The following is a 21,443-nucleotide window of genomic DNA, read 5'->3' on the forward strand; positions in this document are numbered from 1 at the left end:
AATATATAATTGTGAATATTTTGGAATGTATGAATACATAGACTGTAGTACTCTAACTATTAGATGGACTCATCTATATATCATCAAAAAAAACTGAGAAGCACTTACATGTAGGGATACCAAATTAGTTTTGTATTACATTCATCAATCATTCACATAACCTATACAGGAATGCATGACAATCAATATTATGAAGTATGAAGACAGTCCATAATGTGCCTTTTATCCTGGGGTCATTAGAAGAAATGTATCCCGATTTAAATTCATCTCATACTGTATTATTTGAATCAGTTGGGCAACATTGTATCACAGTGTACTATAGTAAATATCTGGGTAGTGTCATTGCCCTGCACTAAAGATAAAACATGATGTCTAGCTTTATTTTAAGTGGGGAAATACCACCGGCAGGCACCATCGACTGATAGCATTCAAATGCCTCTGTACCTCTTAAGAGTTCAGTCCCAAAGAACGACATAACGGATACTCTACAAGATTTAGATTGTGCGCTATCCAAAATTGATTTATTTGCTTGAGTTTACCTATGTGGAGAGTTTTAACACGGCCTACTTGAACAAATGGTGGACCGGATTTGATTTAATCTACAACCTCAAAACGTTCATGTTTAGACTGTTTGTAATCGATGTTTTGAATCCTCAACTATGGGTTCAAGGTGGATGGGTTGTATGCATGTATTAGTATAGTCCTTAGACTTCTTGCCTCATTTGTATTTTCAAGGTTACCTTCTTAGTTAACCCATTGACACTATGTGAAGAAACGCTGCCATCAAGCCTACATTAGATGCCAAGCCTGGTCTAATCAGGATATCTCTAAGACCACTATTTTTGAGAGGATTCGTAATAATGGTAGGCCACAATAAGTACTCAATATGGACTTTATTTATAGTGACCCTTATTTCAGATGTTGCTGCTCTGCCAAAATATCATTAGCAAATTGATAAAAGTCACTTTATGGCATCCAGTCACTACAGGAAACAACAGAAAGAGCAGGCACCGGGCATGCAGCGGCAAGTAACCTCTTATTGATATGGACATAGAAAGACAATGAGTTCCAGCTCGGGATGCTACGATGGTGGCCATCTTTGAAAGAGACTGTGTTTCTGCATTGAAAACACTATTTCAAAATGTTCTTGTTGGCTAGTTCAAATCATAAAGAAATTTAATTAGTAAGTCTATTACTTCATTACTTTTAAAATAGTAAATTATGATACTTTGAATCGTTATGCTGCTTTAATTTGATATTTGAGTGTCTTTTCTATTGAATAATCCATATGCTACTTAAGAATCCAAACAGTTATTTCTCCTACTACAGTTACAGTTATATGCAAAATACTCTATCATTTCGAAATGGCTGTCCAGCATGCCCTTATATATTTTGGCCGCTCTGAGCCAAAGGCTAAACGATGGCATGAATCGTATATTAGAAAAATAAATAAAATGGGAGACTCAAAAGATGAAAGAAAGGCAGTTTCTTATAATTTAAGCGGTGACAAATTTCACAACAACCCTAGAAACATGTTTTCTTTTCTAACTTCTAACCATACACAAATAACTGTGAATAATTACTTGCACAGTACGGCACTTCAATTTGATAACAAACGATTGAAATATGTTATTGTTCCAGTTTTCTAGGACATTTTCAAAGCAAACCGGGCAAGCCTTGTTAATGCTTGTCTAGGAGCTGCTACATCTACCTATATTTGTAGTCCTTCGCTACCTTCGGTATGCACTGAGCAACAGAAACCAAGTCTGTTCGGTTACTGTGCAACAATATCTGTGGGGAAACGGTCAGTACCTCTGCATCCCTCTTCCTCGTCCCAGTACAGATCGTGAGATGCCCCACCTCCCCGGGAACCCTTTTTCTATTTCTCATTTTACCCTGTGTGCCGCCCCTCCCCTGGATATATAACCCCAACCCAACTTCAGTTATTTTGCATTTCCTGCCACTGGCAGGCACTCACCTTCCGATGGAAATCCTTTTTTGGCTTAGCCGAAGGGGGCAACGTTGTTCCTATTCTTGGTTTTCCATTCCACATTATGCAGCATATACTGCAACCAGAACATCCAAAAAATAAACACACACTCCACGGTGCAGTTCATTCACTCGGCCCAATGAGGGTCTTAGTCGCCAGAGTCACTTCCGGTTGGAAGGTTGGTGGGCTCCGGTGGTATTTAGTAGACCATCCACTACAGGTTTTGTTTTTGGTGTGGTTCTGCCTCTACAAGCATGAGGAAGCATTCTGAGAAGTGGAAACATGTGGAGCCTAGCTTCTCCAGTTCCTCTTCCCTGGACGGCCCAGGAAAAAGCTGGCAGGGTTCTCTGAAAAGTCAGTTAGGAAGCTTTTCCGAAGGGCCTTTCGGTGGGGGATGGAGAAGTCTCGTGCCAAATGTAAATCCTCCCCATCTCCCTGGGTTTGTTCTCTTCTTCTTTTTCCTCTGACTCTTTGGATTCCCTGGGCGCCAGGGCCCGGGACCAAAGAGGCAAGTATCTGTACAAAGATTCAGTGGCCCTGATCCAGGGGGCGCATTATACTTGGTTTGTGCAAACTGACCCCTTGCCAGTGGATGTCTCCTCTAGGAAACCCATGCCCCCCCAATTTAAGAGGACTTTAAAAGCTGGTTTGCCGCTGTTGATGAATGCCAAGGACGAACTTGTTTACGAGTGGAGGGAGCCGGATAGGGTCATGGTTCCCCAGTTCCTGGCCAAGTTGTATCCCTTGCAGGGGGAGGGGAATCTGCTGCCTAAGTCTGTCCAAGTCAACACTATTCTTCTGAGCATGGTGGGTTGTTTCTCTGTGGCTCCTGAGGAGGAGACCAGGGATGTGACCGACAGGAATGTGGATGGGGCCTTGCGGAAGACTTGAAGTAGTGCCACTTTTTCCATGAGGGCGGCAACGTATTCCTCGTACACTTCTGAGACTGCTCTGCGGGGCAGGGGGGAATACAGGCTATTTCAAGGGTGGTACAAGAGGGTTCTGATCCAGCCCCTCTTCTGCAAACTGTTAAGAAGAATTCTTATCCGATTTGGCTTACAACAGTGTCAAAGCTTCTGCCATGGCCCTAGTTTCCATATTTTCTGGCAGGATTGGACTGTATACTGGGGCCATCATATCGACTTCCAGACCTTTCCGGGCCCCTCACAAGTCATTCGGACTCCTGTGCCCCGGAACCCTGCCAAGAGGGCAGCCATGTACCAGGCAGTGGAGGACCTCCTTTGGAAGAAGGTTATCAGGCCGGTCCCAGCGAGGGAATAAGGGTTGGGCATCTACTCGATTGTCTTTCTGGTACCAAACCAGAGGGGAAGTTCAGGCTGATCATCGACCTGAGGGCTCTGAACTGCTTCGTTGTTACCCGCCACTTCAAGATGGCATGCCTGCAGCAAGTAATTCCTCTGGTCCGGGTGGGGGATTTCTTGGCTTTTCTGTCCCTGTGTGGCAGGTTCACCAGCTATACGTGAGGTTGACGGTGGCAGGGAGACACTACCAGTTCACAGCCCTCCCGGCTTGAAATCTGCCCGAAGAGTGCTTACAAATATCCCGGGGCCGCTATTGGCACATCTTCACCTTCTGGGTTTTCCCCTACATGGACGACTGGTTGCTGGAGGCTTCCTCCCGGAGCCTGTTGTTCCGTCATGTTCGGCTGTCTTGCGATTTCCTGGAGGAGATGGGTCTCATGGCGACTTGGTGCAAGTCCCACCAGGTTCCGCCTCAGGACCTTCAGTTCATCAGGGCTCTGTTCTGGCCTCGGCAGAGGTTGGTCCCTCTCCCAGCTGTGAGGGCTTTCAACCTTCAGGTGACACTACTGTCTCTGTTGTCCTCTCCTTGGGGCCAGCACAGGAATTCCTCAGGTCTCTGGTTTATAGGGCCGCTTGCTGTTGAGCCCTTTGTGCCTTTGTCCCAGCCCTCAGGGGGAAGGTGGGCTTTCTGCGGATGCGCAACACCCCTGTGGGGGCCTACATCAAGAGGCAGGGGGGGTTCCTGGTCCAGGGCTCTAGGCTTGTAAGCTGCGAGCCTGGGATTTTGGGCAGAACAGAACTTGTCGCTCAGGGCTGTGCATCTCAGGGGCCTGGACAACTATGTTGCGTACAGACTCAGCAGTGTCTTCTTGTCCACAGACTGGGTGCAGGGACATTTTTATTTCTTTGCCACAAAGTTTCGGACTTCGTGGCTGGACCTCCCGGAACAAGAAGGTTCCTGTGTTTTGTTCCCCGTTTCCTTGCCGAGGCATATGGGGTATGGATGTGATGGTGCTCCCCTGTACCTCTGGTCTCCTGTATACCTTCCCCATTATCCCCAGAGTATTGGTGAAGGTCAGTGATTCAGCTGTGGTGCTCCTTCTGGTTGCCCTTGTTTGGCCTCAGAGGAGTTGGTTTCCTTTTCTCTTGGAATTGACTGTGTCCCCGGTGTTTCACCTTCATGGGTGTCAGGTCCCTGTACTGCAGGCCCTGGGGTTGGTTCAGTCCTGGGAGGTCTGGATGGTGAGAGGGAACGGCTTCAGGTACAGGGGCTGTCCCATATATTGGCCAAATCTATCCAGAGGGACAAGTGTCGGTCCCTCCTGAAGTCCTATTCTAGGCACTGGGGGGGAGGGTGTTTCAGTGCTGGTGTTTACAGCATGACTTTCTTGCGGCCAGTGGTCCGGTCACAGGGGTTCTACAATACTTGTAGGACCATTTTGACATGGAGTTGTCGGTTTCCATTTTCAGGGATCAGTAGGCGGCTGTTCTGGCTTTTCGTAGCCCCTCTGGGTTTCCTCCACCTGATTCCTCCCTGGTGGATAGGTTGTTGAGGAGTTTCTCTGTGGCCCGCCCTGTTCTGTCCTCGGGTTGCCCCCGTTGGATCTTCACCTTGTCTTGAAGGTACTGCAATCTGCTCCTTTCGATCTTTTGGGGGACATTTCCCTTAAGATGGTGTCCATGAAGACTGCCTTCGTGGTGGTCAATTACTCCGGAAAGGAGGTTGGGGGAGATCTGTGCTCTTACTTAATGACACCATATTCGGTGGTTCAGGACCATGCTTTGTTTCTCCGGTGTGACACTTCCTTCCTTCCCCAAGTTGTGTCAAAGTTCAATTTGTCTCAGGAGGTAATTCTTCCAGCCTTCTTCCCTGAGCCTTTCTCTCCATAAGAAGTTGGCTGGAGTCATCTTGATGTACAGCGGGTTGTCATCATTTATTTTGAGTGTTCTCATCCCTTCAGGAAGGGTGACACCTTTGGGGGTCCTAGGCCTGGGTCTCAGACCTCTGACCATGCTATGAGTCGCTGGGTATGGGATGCCATCTCCATGGCCTATCAGTCTTCTGGTCTTCGTTCCCTGGGGGTGCAGGGCCGGTCCACGAGGTCCATGGCAGAATCCTGGGCAGAGGCGCAAAGTGTGTCTCTTGATGAGATTTGCAGGGACGCCACTTGGGCCAACTCCAATAAGTTGGTGCATCACTACCACCTGAATCTTCACAGGGCGGGTGCGGGTGCCTTTGGTACTGGGGTTTGGTACCAGGTGATTCCTTTGTAGTGGTGTGCTGTGGTTACAATAAAGTGGTGATGGGTGGTGTGAACATTTGTCTCATTGTGTGTTTCTTGGTCCCATTTAGCGCTTTCTGTACTGGGGCGAGGAAGAGGGATGTGGGGGAGTTGTGAGGATTACTAACTGGTGATCTTTATTACTCGCCTGTCCGCTAAGGGCCCAAAGGCAAAGGGCAACTACTGAAGAAGCAGCTCCAGACCGTGTTGGGCCCGTGTTGGCCTGTGAGACCTGCAGCCGTCAACCAGCAGTTACTGACAAGGTAAGTGCAGTTAGGCAGGGGGTGCAGCCATTAATGCTCCCCACTAAACCGACCAACCCAATCTTATCTTACTGCATCTTATTCTCTATTTAGCATTTGGTCTGATGCGTGCAGACCACAGTTTGTATAGTAATCTTATCTGGCACTTAGCCTGCTTGTGTTAGCCATATCTCGCATTTAGCCTGATTGTGTCAGTTGGGCAAATCTCACATTTAGGCTGATTGTGTTATTTAGGCAAATCTTGTATTTAGTCTGATTGTGTCAGTTAGGCAAATCTCGCATTTAGCCCGATTGTGTTAGTCAGCCATATCTCGCATACAGGCATATTATTTTAGGTAACCATAATCTGTGTGTGGGACAATTGCCCACTGCATACTGCTGAACCCCTGTGTTAGGCACTTTCTCCCTTTATCCAGGTGTCTCAGTCTAGGTGTTATTGCATCTACTGTTGTGCCCCCATTTTAGGCGCTTTCTCCCTCTATCCAGGTGTCCCAAATCTAGGTGTTAGTGCGTTTACTGTTGTGCCCCCATTTTAGGCATTTTCCTCCCTCTTCCGAGTCTCCCAAATCTCGGTTTCATTGCATTTACTGTTGTGTCTGCAATCTAGGTGCTTTCTTCTTCTATCCAGGCGTCTCGAATCTAGATGTTATTGCATTTACTGGTGTGCCCCCATTTTGGGCGCCTTAGCACTTGTGTTTCTAACATTACGGTTGGGTCATATCATGTCACCTATTGGGTACAGAAGGCATCTTATGCTCAAATCATGCAACCCTGGCCTGCCTAGGAATAAGGCCAAATGCTCCCACACCCGAGGCGCCATAGCAATTATGCTTGGTTGGACTCTCCTGAGAATCTTTCAGCAACCAAAAATGTGTCAGGAATTACCCAGCCACCCGCCATAAACTATGACCAGGGACCAGGAAAATGGGCCCTCTGACACCTACAACAGAGCCTCTGGAAAAAGGACCATCCAACCGGCAAACACAATATGCTCCACACCAGCCAAAGAATCTCTCTCCGAGATCCACTCCTGCGAACCACCAGGACAGACACGGCCAGCTCATCAGGCATACAGACTGAGGGAGAGGTAATTATCCCAAGTGCTAATGACCCGTTCCGCAGTCTATAATGCTATTAACACATGGTGGTAGTAGCAAGAAATGTTTTGGAGTTTGGGTGGTGAATTACATTTTTTTTACTCTAAGTGTGAGTAAAGTAAATAGACACATGCAGTTAGTAAATTAAATGTGGTTTTATTGTGTATTATTTAACTTTTATTTAAATTAATGTGTTTTAGTTCAAATGAACTATTTCGCATATTCAATTACAATACAGTTAATAAAAATAAGAAAACATTAAATCAATCCTTCCATAAAACATTATTGTACATTCAATAAAGAAGAATAAAATAGGCATCCAACCAATCATAACATTATGAAGTACAGTTTGTAGCTCATTATAGAGTTTCATCATTTCATAGTTTCATCTAGACACATGACTGCCACGCTCCAGACATGATATAGTGCCATCATAAGTGAAATATTACCGGAATTCAAACAATAACTCCAAAAGGCACTCTCGCGTATCACGTTTGTATTATGTACAAAACGCATACGCAATTTTAAATATACATGCTTTAAACTTGCACACAAAGTTAATATATGCTGTGCTGTCTCTATAACATTTGGTCTACAACACAAAGGCGTTCATTCCTGGGAATCAAGAGCCTTGGTCCCAACGTGGAGAGGGTAGGGAGAGGATCCATTCTTAGTAGCAGAAAAAATCTACAAACCATGCTTGACGGACGATTCGATATATAACTTTGAGGAAGCTAGAATGTGTAAGTCACTAAGTAATGCATGGGAAGCCTTATAAGGGATTCAATGCGAGTGTAAATAGAAACCCAATACCAGTCGTTTATTTCACGTACAAATCCATTTTTCAGTAGAAAAAAACCCAAACTCCAATATGGGGTCCAGTTTATCTGAGGAAACGAGTCAACTGTTAGCTTTGTCCAGGTATAACATCCGTTTACCTTGGATCATTTCTCTCAACAGAAGATACTTTGGGTCCTTCATTGCTTTAAGAAAAAGGATACCTCATTTTTTAAGTACCATAGTGGAGAGTGATAAGAGTCCAAACTCTAGGCAGATCAGTTCAAAACGCGAGAGGTTCAGAAGGGTTCTCCAAAATGCACCCTCCATTAATTTTAGCCATTTCAACTCGGGCATGCATAATGATTCCAGGCTGTATAATATCACCAGGCAAAAGCTTTGCTTGTACAGCAGGATGATATCCAGCTGTTCTAAGTAAGAATCTTTTAATCAAAGCCGTCTGGATGACTGCCTTATGACTTTTCTCTGCACTTATGTCAACATATCTCCCTCTTCCAAATTTCACCCCCAAGTACTTATACTCTGGGACCATATTTATCTTTCCCTGCTCCATAACCAAAGGAGTTTCCCTGCAGCCCGCCCATAACACATGTGCGCTAAAAAGCGCATATTAGCGGCATGGCGCTATTAACGTGTCCGCCCTCGTAAGAGGGCGCTAATTACGTACCATTACGAGTACGCGGACACGAGCATAGCGCCATGCCGGTAATGACCCTACCGCCATGCCGCAAAAGTCCCAAAAAAGTCCCTTACCGGCTTTGACGAAAGTGCAGATAGCACCTCCGCCCTCACGCTACATGCAAATTGCGGTGACCGCTATTAGCGATCACCGCTATTAGCGGTCACCGCTATTAGCGGTGACCGTAAAATTGCGGAACCGGAAATAGCGTCATCGCGCCGGAACGGGAAAGAGCCCGGCGGCCATCTTTAAAAACACAATCCATTGCCATCCTCTGCCCCCTGGACCTGTATTGATTCGTGAGCCGTGCCAAACAATTGTGGACACCTGCATCATGCCTAAGGCACTCAAGAAATCAACTGACAGGCAGCGCAAAGAAAAATACACCAATGAGGAATTGGTGATGTTGACACAGACCCTTGCGGAGAATGCTGAGGTGGTCTTCGCGAATGACATGCGCCGGCCAACCCTGTTGAGGAAGAAAGCCATCTGGGAGGAGGTCGCTGCCAAAGTCAGTGCAGTGGGCACCAGCACGCGCACTGTGCGCGAATGCAGGAAGAGGTGGGACGACCTCAGGCTGCGGGTGAGGGGCATCCTGGCTGAGAACCACCGCATTGCCAGTGCTGGTGGAGATGGATCCCCAATCCGGATGAAGGAATGGGAGGAGACGTGCGCTAACATGATTGCCGTCGAGTCAATAGAGGGAGTAGGCAGCATGGAGCTCGGCGTGGGTACCACTTCTGATGGAGGTGAGTGTACACATGACAGGATGCGATGTGAATGTACTGTACCCCCCATATGTGAGCACAGACTCCTCTCATGCATGGACACACATCCACACATGCATCCATCCCTCACCATGCCTGTGTCAGACCCACACACACACACATGCACACAACACCACAGACAAGTCCCAAACACAACCATGCATGGATGAGGCACTGAACTGGCACATCACCTGCATCCACAACCACTAAGTCCCAATTGCCACAACTGCATCATTTATGTAATCTGCATCAAGTATATTGAAACGCAACCAATGCCATCCCCCGTCTCGTCCCTGACAGGCTCACATACAGATGGGGAGGATGCCGCTGATGCACCACAGGCAACAGCTACATGCAAGAGGCCAAGGGCACAGGAGCCGGCGGATACCCCAACAACATCAAGGGGCAAGGGGGCAGGCCGCACCAGACAAGTGCTAAACTTCGTCGGAGTGCCACTGCCACGGCAGTACTAGCTGCACCACCAACTGCGGCCCCACCACCGGTGGTGAACCCACCCGCACCGATGCCAGCCACCGAGGGCCCACCATCAGCTGCGGCAAGCTCCACTGGTGAGGCAGCCGCCACTGCCCCCCTATCCGATCTGGAGGACACCCTAGACCAGGCCATGGAGATGCACACCCCAAGCCCCCCTGGATCACCAGAGCCAGTGCCATTCCAGACCCCTGCGTCTGAATCCACAGTTGAGGACACCAACCCTGCAATCATGTCCCCCATGTTGGCATCACCTGCTGTAGTGGATGCATCCGAGGGCACAGCCTCAAGTGCACAGTCACCCAGCACTGCCCTCCAATTGACCACCATCCTGCAGCGCCAACAAGAGCTGTCTGTGCTGGTTGGCCAGCATGTTGAGGAGGCTGCCAATCGCAGTGAGAACATCGTGGAGGCGTTGAGGCACTCCACAGAGCGGATGGACGCCAACACCAACAGGCTGTGCGATGAGATAGGGAGGCTCAGGGAGGTCCTGGCACGCATGGCTGACACTATGGACCGCCACATTTCCCAACAAGGCCAGTCTGCCCCATCCTCATCTTCTGGGTCGAGACAAACAAGCCCCCTCCGTCGCTCAACGCGCACCACCAGGCGCACATCTGCCAGCCCTCTGAATCCCCCCGAGGACTATTGAAAATAGGGGGTCGATAGAGATCCCTATGTGTGCATAGGCCAGGGCAAACTTGGCAAACACATGAGGGACTGTTGTGGGGGGGGGTGGGAAGGGTGTTATGGGTCTGTTGTGGGGGGGTGGGAAGGGTGTTATGGGTCTGTTGTGGGGGTGGGGGGAAATGTTATGGGTCTGATCAGATGCTGTCTCACAGCACGTCCCTCCTGCCCATCCCCTCTTGCAAGACCTGCATCCCCTTCACCTCCGTCCTCATCACCATCATCATCCTCATCAGGTGCTTCTATTTCAACGTCAGGGGGCAGTGGCACATTCCGTCTGATACACATATTGTGCAGCATGACACATGCCATGGTGATCTTGGCCACCTTCTCATGTTCATACAGGAGAGCACCACCAGACCTGCTAATGCACCTAAAACGTGACTTCAAAAGTCCAAAAGTCTGCTCGATCACGATGCGGGTACGGGTATGTGCACGATTGTATTCCTCCTCGTGCCTGTTCTGTGGGTTCCGTACAGGTGTGAGGAGCCAGGTCTTCAGGGGATAGCCCACATCACCTGTATGGGGGAATGAACAGGGTCCTGTTACTGTTCACCTCAAGAGCGGCCCGTTCACATCACACTAATTGACATTGCATTGTGATTCAAGTACTGAATTGACAGCATACATGCAGATGGTCTGTGTGGCAGCAACGTGCAAGGGGGAGGTTGACCCTGCAAGTAGTAATGCAACATTAATGCCTCCAACAGTATTTGACATGTCCTGGGTGAGGCCAGGTCTTAGGTGTCCCTGTCCCAGGCAAATTTGGTACCACACTGCGAGTGTACTGACATTCTGACACCAATGTGGCCATGCTGTGAGGCATCACTTCAGTGGTGCTATAGGTGTGTGGTTCAGTGCTATGTCTAGGGGTGATCCCTTTGCATGCATTCAAGAGCGCATTGCTGGATTGATGTTGTGCTGCGCTGATTGTGTATTACTATCTTGACGCCATGTTGCAGATTCGTGTGAAATGTGGCGTGGTAGGATGTTCAATGTGGATGGATGTGTGATATTTTGCAACCTGCATTGTTGTCGATGTTGTGCAGCTTCAAATTGCATGTGGGTTCTTCTCAAGTACATCGTGGCCTTCCCGGATGCACATTGGTGTACATCTGTATGTCCATTTCTCCTACGGACGACAGTCAACACCCAGTTGCAGTATGTATCTCCCCCCCCCAATCACTCCCAGTTGCAGTATGTATCTCTCCCCCCCCAATCACTCCCAGTTGCAGTATGTATCTCTCCCCCCAATCACTCCCAGTTGCAGTATGTATCTCCCCCCCCAATCACTCCCAGTTGCAGTATGTATCTCCCCCCCAATCACTCCCAGTTGCAGTATGTATCTCTCCCCCCCAATCACTCCCAGTTGCAGTATGTATCTCTCCCCCCATCACTCCCAGTTGCAGTATGTATCTCCCCCCCCAATCACTCCCAGTTGCAGTATGTATCTCCCCCCCAATCACTCCCAGTTGCAGTATGTATCTCTCCCCCCCAATCACTCCCAGTTGCAGTATGTTTCTCTCCCCCCCCCCAATCACGTTGCCATGTGCTTGCCCTGCTACTCACCGAGTAGCCACAAACGTTGTCCGGGGTGTCGCTCCATGTAGCGTGGGATAGTTGAGTTCCGCAGGACCATGGAATCATGTGTTGATCCTGGAAATCTGGCACAGCAATGTGTGATTATCTTGTTGGCGTCACATAACATTTGGACATTGATAGAGTGGAATTGCTTCCTGTTTCGGTACACTACTTCATTGTGATGTGGGACCACCAATTCCACATGTGTACAGTCGATGGCCCCAATGCAACTTGGGATGCCTGCCAGTGAATAGAAGCCAACTTTTGTGTTTGCAATCTCCTGGGCACTCCGTGGCATGGATATGTGTTCAGGTGCATGCTTCAGGAGTGCATCGAGTACCTGGTTCAGCGTGCGTGAGAATACTGGTTGTGAGATGCCATGCATGTGTCCCACTGTATGCTGGTAGGTGCCTGTGGCCAGAAAGTGGAGCACACTCACCACCTTCAGTAGCGGGGGGATGGCAGTTCTGATGTCTATGAGGCTCACAATGTCGTCGTGGATCATGTCCACGATGCTGGTGATGGTAACCCTGTCCAGATGGTACAGGGTGTGTATCTGCTCAGGGGTTAGGTTGAATGGACTGGCTCTGATCCTGGGGATTGGTGGGTGCCTCTGTGGTATGAATAGGTGCCGTTGTGGTGCTTGCTGTGCCTGTCTTGCCCTCCTCCTCCTCCTCCTGCGTCTCCTTTGTGCTGCCTGTTGTAGTAGCAGCTGCGCTGCAATGAGGTCCCCCAGCCCATGTACTGCTGCCAGTATTGGAACCATCTTTGTGTGGGAAGGGGTGTGGGAAGGGGTGTGGTGTGCTCCTTTTGAGCTGCCACAGTCTCCATTGCCTCCACCTGTGCTGATTGTGTCCACCTGTGGCAGGTGGGAACACTGCTCATTCCTCTTAACGGGTGGTCCGCGATGCCGGTATTAGCACCATGGCGGTAAGGGGTTTGGGTGGATTTACCATGCCGCTATTAGCATGTCCACTGGCCTTGTGATGCTGTGCTAATAGCGGCATGGCGTAATTTACGGGATGGAGGGTCGCGCGCACACGGCCTGCCCGCTATTAGTGGCACCGTAATTTGCGATGCCGCTAATAGCGGTGTGCCGGGTCGTGATCCGCATGGGGATTTAACGTTACCGGTATTCCATTACCGGTAACAGTAAATCCCTACCGCCATCCGTGTAATGAGGCCCATACACTTTGTTTTATCAGTATTCAGTGCCATCTTCACAATTCACTGACCGCCCTACATAGAATATGTATTGTCAAAAAGAACAATAGCCAGTGAACATGCTCGCCAATTATCCAGGGGGACAGCAATGTACCTTCTCCAAACAGTCAGGCAGATCAGATATGCCCAGGTTGAAAAGTAGAAGCGCCAATACACAGCCCTGCTTAACTCCACAATTTGTGTAAAGAGGGTCAGTGCCAGCGCCTCCACCTCCCAAATGCACACTCACATTTGTAAACTCATGCTGCTGCCTTACTGCCTCCAGCAATCCAGTTTAAACAACATGGTTGTCTTCTTAAATTGAGCATTTTAATTGCAATTTGCTTCAACTGGTTTAGCATTACCCAATGTTTTAGCTTTCTCTTTCACTGGTTAAAAATGGCATGTTGCAGCAAAAAAAGAGGTCCTGTGGAGAGGAAGTATCTTGTTGAAAAAAATCCTTAACTGGAAATTGCATTGCTGCTTCCCTGTCTGCTTCCGAATACAGAATGTAGTCAATAATAGTAGATATTGACTGCACTCTAAACATTGTGATTTTCTGGGAGGAGGTCAATAACAATTCCTGGTAGTAGTGGTTCATATTAACAATATCAGAGTCCAATGACACTACACATTTGTATGCCTCTGGCGAGCATTTAAGTTTTCAAGAAAAGGTACGTTACCAGACATGTGTTCAATGAGACAAATGTCAAACCCTGATGATTATACATTTATTTTTGTGTACTTGCCACCTGGAAACGTTATACATCAGAATTATTGCATGCAATTTAGATTTTGCTAAATCAGGTCCAAAATGTATTGTTAACTTTTCATTAATTAATGTAGGATTTTTGTTGATAGATTTTAGCAGCGTTCACCTTATAAACAATGTGATTTTCTTTAATTAATCACGTAATTCAAGTTGAATGCGGCGGCACTAACCTTTACAATATGGTGCTGGGTTCCATCCTTGCTCAGTGCATTCTGGGTCTCTGCCATCAGATTTATACCCTTCATTGCAAATAAATTGCAATTTCTCATTCTTTTTAAAACGGCCCTTTTTGTTTGTAATTACTCCACCTTGAATGTCTGGTTCTGTACAGGATATTTCTAGAAGAATACACATATTTACAGTTATTTAGTTTGATATTTCATGATTGCAATGTCTTTATCAGATTTGAATGAGGTTAAGAACTGCAATCCGACGACAAAAAGAACCAAAAAAACAGATTTTATGTCCAGGTGTGCGAAGCACAGGGGAGCACATGTTAACTCTCCTCATTATATATCAGTGTTTCAGAAGGACTTTCAAATGGCTGCGGAGCCTGCTCTCTTTTGCTGTAGTCCCTACCATGCCAAATGTGATTATTTATAGTCTGCATTTGACTGAGGTCTATTTGCCCATTAAAATGTAGGAGACAGGAACCCATCTGTTAAGTCACCCTGGAGTCCGCCCCAGCTACCCACATACAGTTTAAAGAGTACATTGCTTGTCAGGCGACTGCATTAAAAATGCATGATTTTACAATATCACACAGAAAAAAAGACTAACTGGACACTTTGTTCCTACCTTTGCATTCTACAAGATGGGTGCTCCATTCGCCTGCCTGAGTGCAGTAGACCTCATTATGGACAGGTCTAGCTCCCGGAGAATCACACTCAAACCTTACCACATGGCCAGCGGTGTACTGGGAACCAAAAGAGGCCCTGGAAATAATGTTCAAAGTGGCCCCATGTTACACTTTTCAGCAAGCCCAACCCTTCTCCTATGGGAACATTTGGAATTACCACACAAAAGAGGCCCAGGCTGCAGAGGCGTATCAGGAAATCTCAAAAGTTCCCTATAGGCCAGTCCACCCCTGCACATGGCCCACAGCAATTTCATCATCAACATCGTGTGTTCCAGTTAAAACAATTTTGCCACCTTTAGGTACTGGGAACAGTGTCATCGCTAGCGGGGATCTGGGGGGGGGCATTCCTCCCTCTGAAATCCTGCCCCCCTTGTGTTCCCCTACCTAAGGTGAGCAGTGACTTAGGCAGAATTATATGCAGTACCCTTTGGGAACACCACACACAATTAAGACTACAAGTGACAGTACAATTTCACCTTTCGTACAAGCCTGTACTACACAGAGTGGTAGCAGTATCGGAGCAGCCAGACTTATCTCAGGAGTAAGTGAGCAGTATCAAATAGTTACACAAAGGACAGCAATTGCTATGATTTAGGCACACTGACTCAAGGATTCTGAGTAAAAGAATATACATTTATTTACACCATCAGTTATAAAACAGTTCAGTAATATAAAGCAGCAGAAAATCACAATCTTAATACACTACACAACACCCAATCAATTCTGGACAAGTTAAGCTCAAAATGAAGTGTGAGCAAAATGGCACTCCAGCAATTTAAAAAGGGAGGGAAAGGACAAGGTTATCAAAAATCAACAACGCCAACAAGCGATAGGCAGGGCAATCTAGAAAAGGCTCACTACAACTAAGATTCAAATCAATAGGCCTCGGCCAATGTTAATGATACAGAGTCTTTGCAGAGGATCACACAGTTCAGAGTAGTTTGCGGTTAAGTCTTTGCGAAATTGGTCAGTGGAAAAATTATTCAAAAGAGTAGAGAAGGACAAGCCTTCGGAGAGGCAAAAGATTTAAAGCACTTTCACCACGGTCGGACGGAACGAACCACCGGATTTGAACAGTACCTTAGATGAAGAAGAATGCTGTAGCTGAGGTGGTAGTACCTGGTAGTTCCTGCAGGCTCACGGTTCCTGAATCGACTGTTGGACTGACAAGAAGCAGGAAGATTGGAGGGTCCTGCGCTACCCAGGGAAGAAACCAGCAGCAGAGCAAAACGACGAATAAAAGGTGCGCTCCTTAAAAGCACGAAGGAACTCTCTCATGTTCATAAGAGCACCTGTCACTGTTCGATGTTGTCCAGCCTCCTCAACCTGGAATCCTGCGACACCTGCACTATGAGATGTGGGCTATGGGGCAGGCTGGTCCTGAAGCAGGATGAGCCGTAAGAATTGCCACCCACACTACCATCCATGTCCCACTCGGACCACAAGCCACGCTGACCATGTGGATGCCCGTCCCGCTCAGGTGACGAGAGGGTGTCATGGGCCAGTTTGGTGGGTGCAGGCACATCTCCATGTGTGCGCCAGCCAACATCTGGCTCCCCCGTTGTGACCACAGTGGCCGGCTACTCGGTGGCGGTTGCAGCTGCCAGTGAGTGAAGTACCTCGAGCTGTGTCGGCATCACTGCCATCAAGTGCTGTGCTGGCCCTGGCATGTGTGGCGCTGCTGGGCCCTCATATCCCACTCCTACCCTTACTCCTTCCCTTCCCATTTCTGGGTGGTGCAGGGGTGGTGTCTGTTGGTGTTGCTCCGGAGGCCCGACCTGGTACGGGAGGTATTAACTCATTGGGGGGTGTGTGAGATCCTGAAATCTGATCATGGAACTCACTTTTTTAATGATTTATTTGGGGAAAGAACATATTTATTGGGGATGAAGCACAAGTTGTGTTACATATACCACCTTCAAGCCAACTGGATTGGAGAGAAGATTAACAGACTTTTAAAGAGTACATTCACTAAGTTATGTGTAACGTTTGGGCGGAATGGGTGTCTCCCTTTGCCTTTGTTTAGCCTCAGAACACAGCCCAGCAAAGACCATCACTTGTCCCTTCAAGAGATAGTGACGAGTAGAGGAGGCACACATCTCTTACTCCTACACACACAGCATCATATTCTCAAAGGGCAGCAGGAGTTTTGGGAGAGGAGTTTAAGGGGTATTTGCGTGAATTAACAAAATGTATTAAGATATTATCTTGACCGATTGGTCCTAGAAGAGAAGATGCAGCTGCAGCATTAGCGATCAATGAACTGAACCTGCTGCCGCTTCAACTATTCCCAAGAAAGGAGATTTATATCAAGAACTTTGTTCACCGCTGGAACCAGCTGCAGTTGCAGGGGCCATATATGGTTGCATTTGCGACCCCCTTTGCAGTTAAGGTGAAGGATTTGCGGTATTCGGTTCACTTATCCGATGTTTGGAAGGCACCCGGCACTGCTCCAACTTCCCATGAAAGTGACCCACTTGCTGATCAGGAGTAAGCTGTCTCTTGCTTCCCATTGACGTATTGAAGTGTATCTTCCATCACATTCACTCATTGACCCATTAAAGTTTGCTGTGCACCACGTTCTCTTTTGACCTATTTGCATACTGACAACAAGTGCATACTGCACCATGTTCCCTTTCTCATATTGCAGCTCATCCCGGAATCTTTTCCAAAATGAAGGATTGCATTTGTTTGTGTGGCTGTCTGTTTTTTATCTCCCTCTGCAGGATCAACACCACAGACGTTGTGTAATATATATGTTATCTTGTATATGCTATTTGTTAATTGTGGGTTCTACATTGATTCTGGGTGGTTAGTTTATATGGTGGGGACATATGAAGGGGGTTTAGTGTTGTCTGCAATTTCTTTGTTGAAAATGATGCACATCTAGGGATAACATGACTTAGGAGAGAGACTGAGGAAGGAATAGAGCATAATCAGTATAAGGGGGTCATATTGGATACTTTTGCTGATGTGCACAACTCCGAATCGGACAAAATGTAGTATAATCACATGCATGAAGTGGGGAGGGAGAGTTTAAACGAGATCTGCTATTGTATGCGCCTTGATACCTCACACGACGGGCGAACCCAAGTTGTTTATACCTCAAGTAATGCTGCCTCATATAGCCCAGTGCCTGGTACACTTGGCCCTGTGCAGAGTAGGACGTCTTTTTCAAGTGGTAATAATGGACAGGGACAATGAAGAATGTGTCAAGAAGAAAGAACAACCATGTGTAAGATACAGCCATTGTTGACAATGGAAGGAGTGATGACTGGTAGATGGGATGGGGCGGTAAGGCCAAGAATGGTGAAATAGAGCGGGCTTTAGAACCCCTAGGAACATTGACCACACCCCCACCAGACCCAGCGAATTATGTTGCGTGCAGGGTGGATCTAGCAGGTGATGTTGGATGCTGCTACATGATTGGTACCCCAGAAGGATATGTCCAAGGGGGGGGGGGGATTTGTGCCATTTGTGTAGGGCACAGGTCCCCAAGGATGATACCTATTGGAGGAAGGAGGATGGAGTGGTAGTTAATGGAGTATTAACTAAAAGGGGGAATGTTGGGATGCACGTACAGCATCTTAGCCAGGAAAAATGGTTTAGGTTGAGAAAAACCTATTAAAACGGACCATCATAGTAGCTGAATGAAGTTGGTGTAGAAGAAGGCGCACATGGTGTTTAATGAGGTTTGACACATATTAGATACTCACATATCGCAACACAGAAAGAGCAACATATGTTTTATTGTTGCAGTTGCCGAGGTCATAGATAGGGCAGTATTAAAGGCCCTGGGTGTAGTTTTGTGTATCAGTAGTAATGTTGTGTAGTGAGCTGTGTGGGAAGAGTGAACACAGGTAGAAGATGGAGTCAGCAAGGTAGTATGGTAGAAGTGAGGTTGGTGTGTAACATGGCATAAGTACCACCATTTTGGAAATTAAGGCCTAGAACACAGATTGATGTGGAGCTGTGGCTCGGTTTAGCTCAGCTCCAAAAAAACAAACCCTGTTCCTGCTCCCAGTGGCGTAACACAAAATGTGGGGGCCCCCCTGCGAGCCATGCTGAGGGGGCCCCCCAACTCAGCAACAAATCACGGGTTGCGCCACACTCTGGGCCGGCCTAGACTGTCAAGCTTGCACAATACGCATGAACGTGCTGCTGAAGGGGTATGCCGCACACTGCACTAGGAAAAAGATATAAATATGTGTTTTAATGCAATATACAGCACACTTTCTGAGATAAATTGGCTATAAAGCCAGAGTGTTTGCAATTGTTTTGTAGGGTAACACAATCCAATACATGCAAGTCACCAACAGTGCACAGGAACATTAATGCTTCCAACTGGCTGCACAATGTAGACCAGTGTAAACACGTAATAACATTATAGTACAGAATGCCAGGCCACATTTAGACATACCTAGACTGTTTTCAGCAAAATGCCAGTCAAAGCAATAACACTCATCAAGAAGAGAGCACACAATAAAGCATGTGTCTCCATGGCCTCGAACAACACGGCCAAACTCTTTAAAATCTGCAAGGAACTGGTCAATCCTGTTGTGGTCTATACCTCTTCTGTTCCCTCCCATGCCCTCTGTACAGCTCTGGCCTCTCATTTCTCTGCTAAATCTCAGGACATCCTGTCCTCTATGTCCTCTTCCTCTCTCAGCCCATTTTGGCCATCTCTTCTCTCCTCCTCCTTTTTCCTCTTTCTCTCTGACAACACCTGGCGAGGTTTCTAGACAAGTCCGATCTATGAAAGTGTCATCCAAACAGGTGCTCCGCTGCTCCTCCAGAACCATCAAAGCCCATATTGACACCCTCGCTCCAGCCTTGGCCGATTTCTGTAATCACTCTTTCGCCACTGCAATGTTCCCCTCTCCCTTTGAGCACTCCCTTGTGCACCCACTCCTCAAGAAGCAGTCTGCTGATCCTACCTGCTGGAAAACTATCGCTCAATCTCCACCTTTCCTGAGCAAACTCTTGGAAAAGCTTGCCATCTCCCAGCTTACTCTCCACACTGAATCTGTTGGTTGTCTCCATGACCATCAGTCTGGCTTCAGAGCTGCCAGAGGCATGGAAACTGCTCTCCTTAACACCTGTGCTGCTCTCTAACCTTGATTCCAGCATTCCTTCTATTCTCATTCTTCATCTTTCCTCTGCTTTCGACAGGGTCAACATCCCCATCCTGATCAATCGACTCAATCGAGAACCTGGGCATCACAGATCAGACCCTAGAGTGACTGACCTACTTCCACTTGGACCGCCACTCCACTCCCAGGTCGATCGTGGTCCCATTCTCTCCGCCACCTCTCTCTACCTGTGGCATTCCCCAGGGCTCTATCCTCTCACGCTGGTTTTTCAACCTCTACTTGGCCACTTTGGCCTCCCTGATCTCTACCTTATCCTCTAACTTTCAGTGTTGTGCGGATGACTCAGCTTTCCTTCAGGCTCCCCTCATCCTCCTCTCCTCTCTTGCTCATTCCTGACTGTCTATCCACGATTCAGGATTGGTGCGCCTCCAACAATCTCTGCCTTAATGCCAGTAAGACAGAGATCCTTCTCATTGGGACCCTTGCCACTGTGTTTCCTCTCTCACTATAGCAGACCACCTTGGGCCCTCTTCCTTTGCCTTCCTGCGAGGCAAAAAACCTTGGTGTCATCTTCAACGCCACACTCTCTTTCTCTCCTAACATCTCGGACATCACCAAGAAGTCCCACTACCAGCTGCTCGTCCTCAAAGGGACTCTTCCCTTTCTCACTCTCCACCAGAAGCTCACTGTCTCTAAGCTGGACTACTGCAACAGCCACTTTCTCAATCTGTCTTCCTCTAGTCTCCGTCATCTGCAAATAATCCAGAACAGGACTGCAAGACTTAGCCTTGGCCTCAAGCCCTGGGATTGTATTTCTCCAGCCCTGAAATCTCTCCACTGGCTGCAAGGATCAAGTTCAAGAACCTTTGCATTGCCCACAAGGCTTTCTGGGGCCAGTGCCAACACTAAATCCAATGCTCTCTTCAAAAATACCTTCTTTCTCTAACCCTTCACTCAGCTACCTCCAACTCTCTAAGGCTTAGACATTTCTCCAGGCAGAGAGTGGGGGTAGACCTCTCTCCTCTGCTGGTGCCTCCAACTGGAATGGCCTCCCTGCCCCTCTCAAACTTGAGGCGGACAACCTGAAGTTTCGGAAGCAGCTAAAAGCTTTCCTCTTCTCTGCTGCTTTCGCTCTCTCTCCCCCCTGCTGACCTACCTGACCTACCTGTCTGCTGTACTGACTGGCTGCTTGGCTACCCTCAGAGTCTCTCTGAGTCCAGGCTCTTTCTTGATTGGTCACCCTTGCAATGCCTCCGGGCCTACCATGCACTTAGGGGCTGTAACTGTAACCCTGCAGTCCATTGTTCTCCTTGCACAACCAATAGCTGCTCTGCCCTGGCTGCACTTACTGAGAGCATTGCTGCCCTGTTTTCCCCTCCCCTCTCACTTGCACTTCCCTGCTCCCTTTTCCCTTGCACTTCTCGTTCTCACAATGACACAAGGCCTAGTGAGATCGTTTGTCTTGTCCTCCCTCTATCATCCCTCCCTTGTGTACACTTGTGTACAGGCGCATTATAAATGACTTGAATCACATCATATCATTTTTATCACAGATGCCCAGAAAAATATACAATGCCGCAGTAAGAAATGGCTAGACTGGCAGCACCCAAATGCCAAT

The 21,443-nt window shown here is 47.7% G+C and overlaps 1 protein-coding gene across 3 annotated transcripts in view; it reads right to left on the minus strand.

The window, feature by feature from the left end:
- Positions 1-21,443, minus strand: part of LOC138537982 (coagulation factor XIII B chain-like) — a 1,433,866-nt gene that overhangs the window by 1,170,861 nt on the left and 241,562 nt on the right. Inside the window, exon 4 of one of the 3 annotated variants that reach the window (XM_069641494.1) lies at positions 14,044-14,211. The exons of the other annotated variants lie outside the window; for them this stretch is intronic. Within the exon in view, the coding sequence (XP_069497595.1) occupies positions 14,044-14,211 (168 nt within the window). The remainder of the gene's footprint in view (positions 1-14,043; positions 14,212-21,443) is intronic. 3 annotated transcript variants of the gene reach the window in all.

Source organism: Ambystoma mexicanum, chromosome 1q (assembly GCF_040938575.1).
Source record: "Ambystoma mexicanum isolate Mex_15411 chromosome 1q, UKY_AmexF1_1, whole genome shotgun sequence".
Classification (NCBI taxonomy): domain Eukaryota; kingdom Metazoa; phylum Chordata; class Amphibia; order Caudata; family Ambystomatidae; genus Ambystoma; species Ambystoma mexicanum.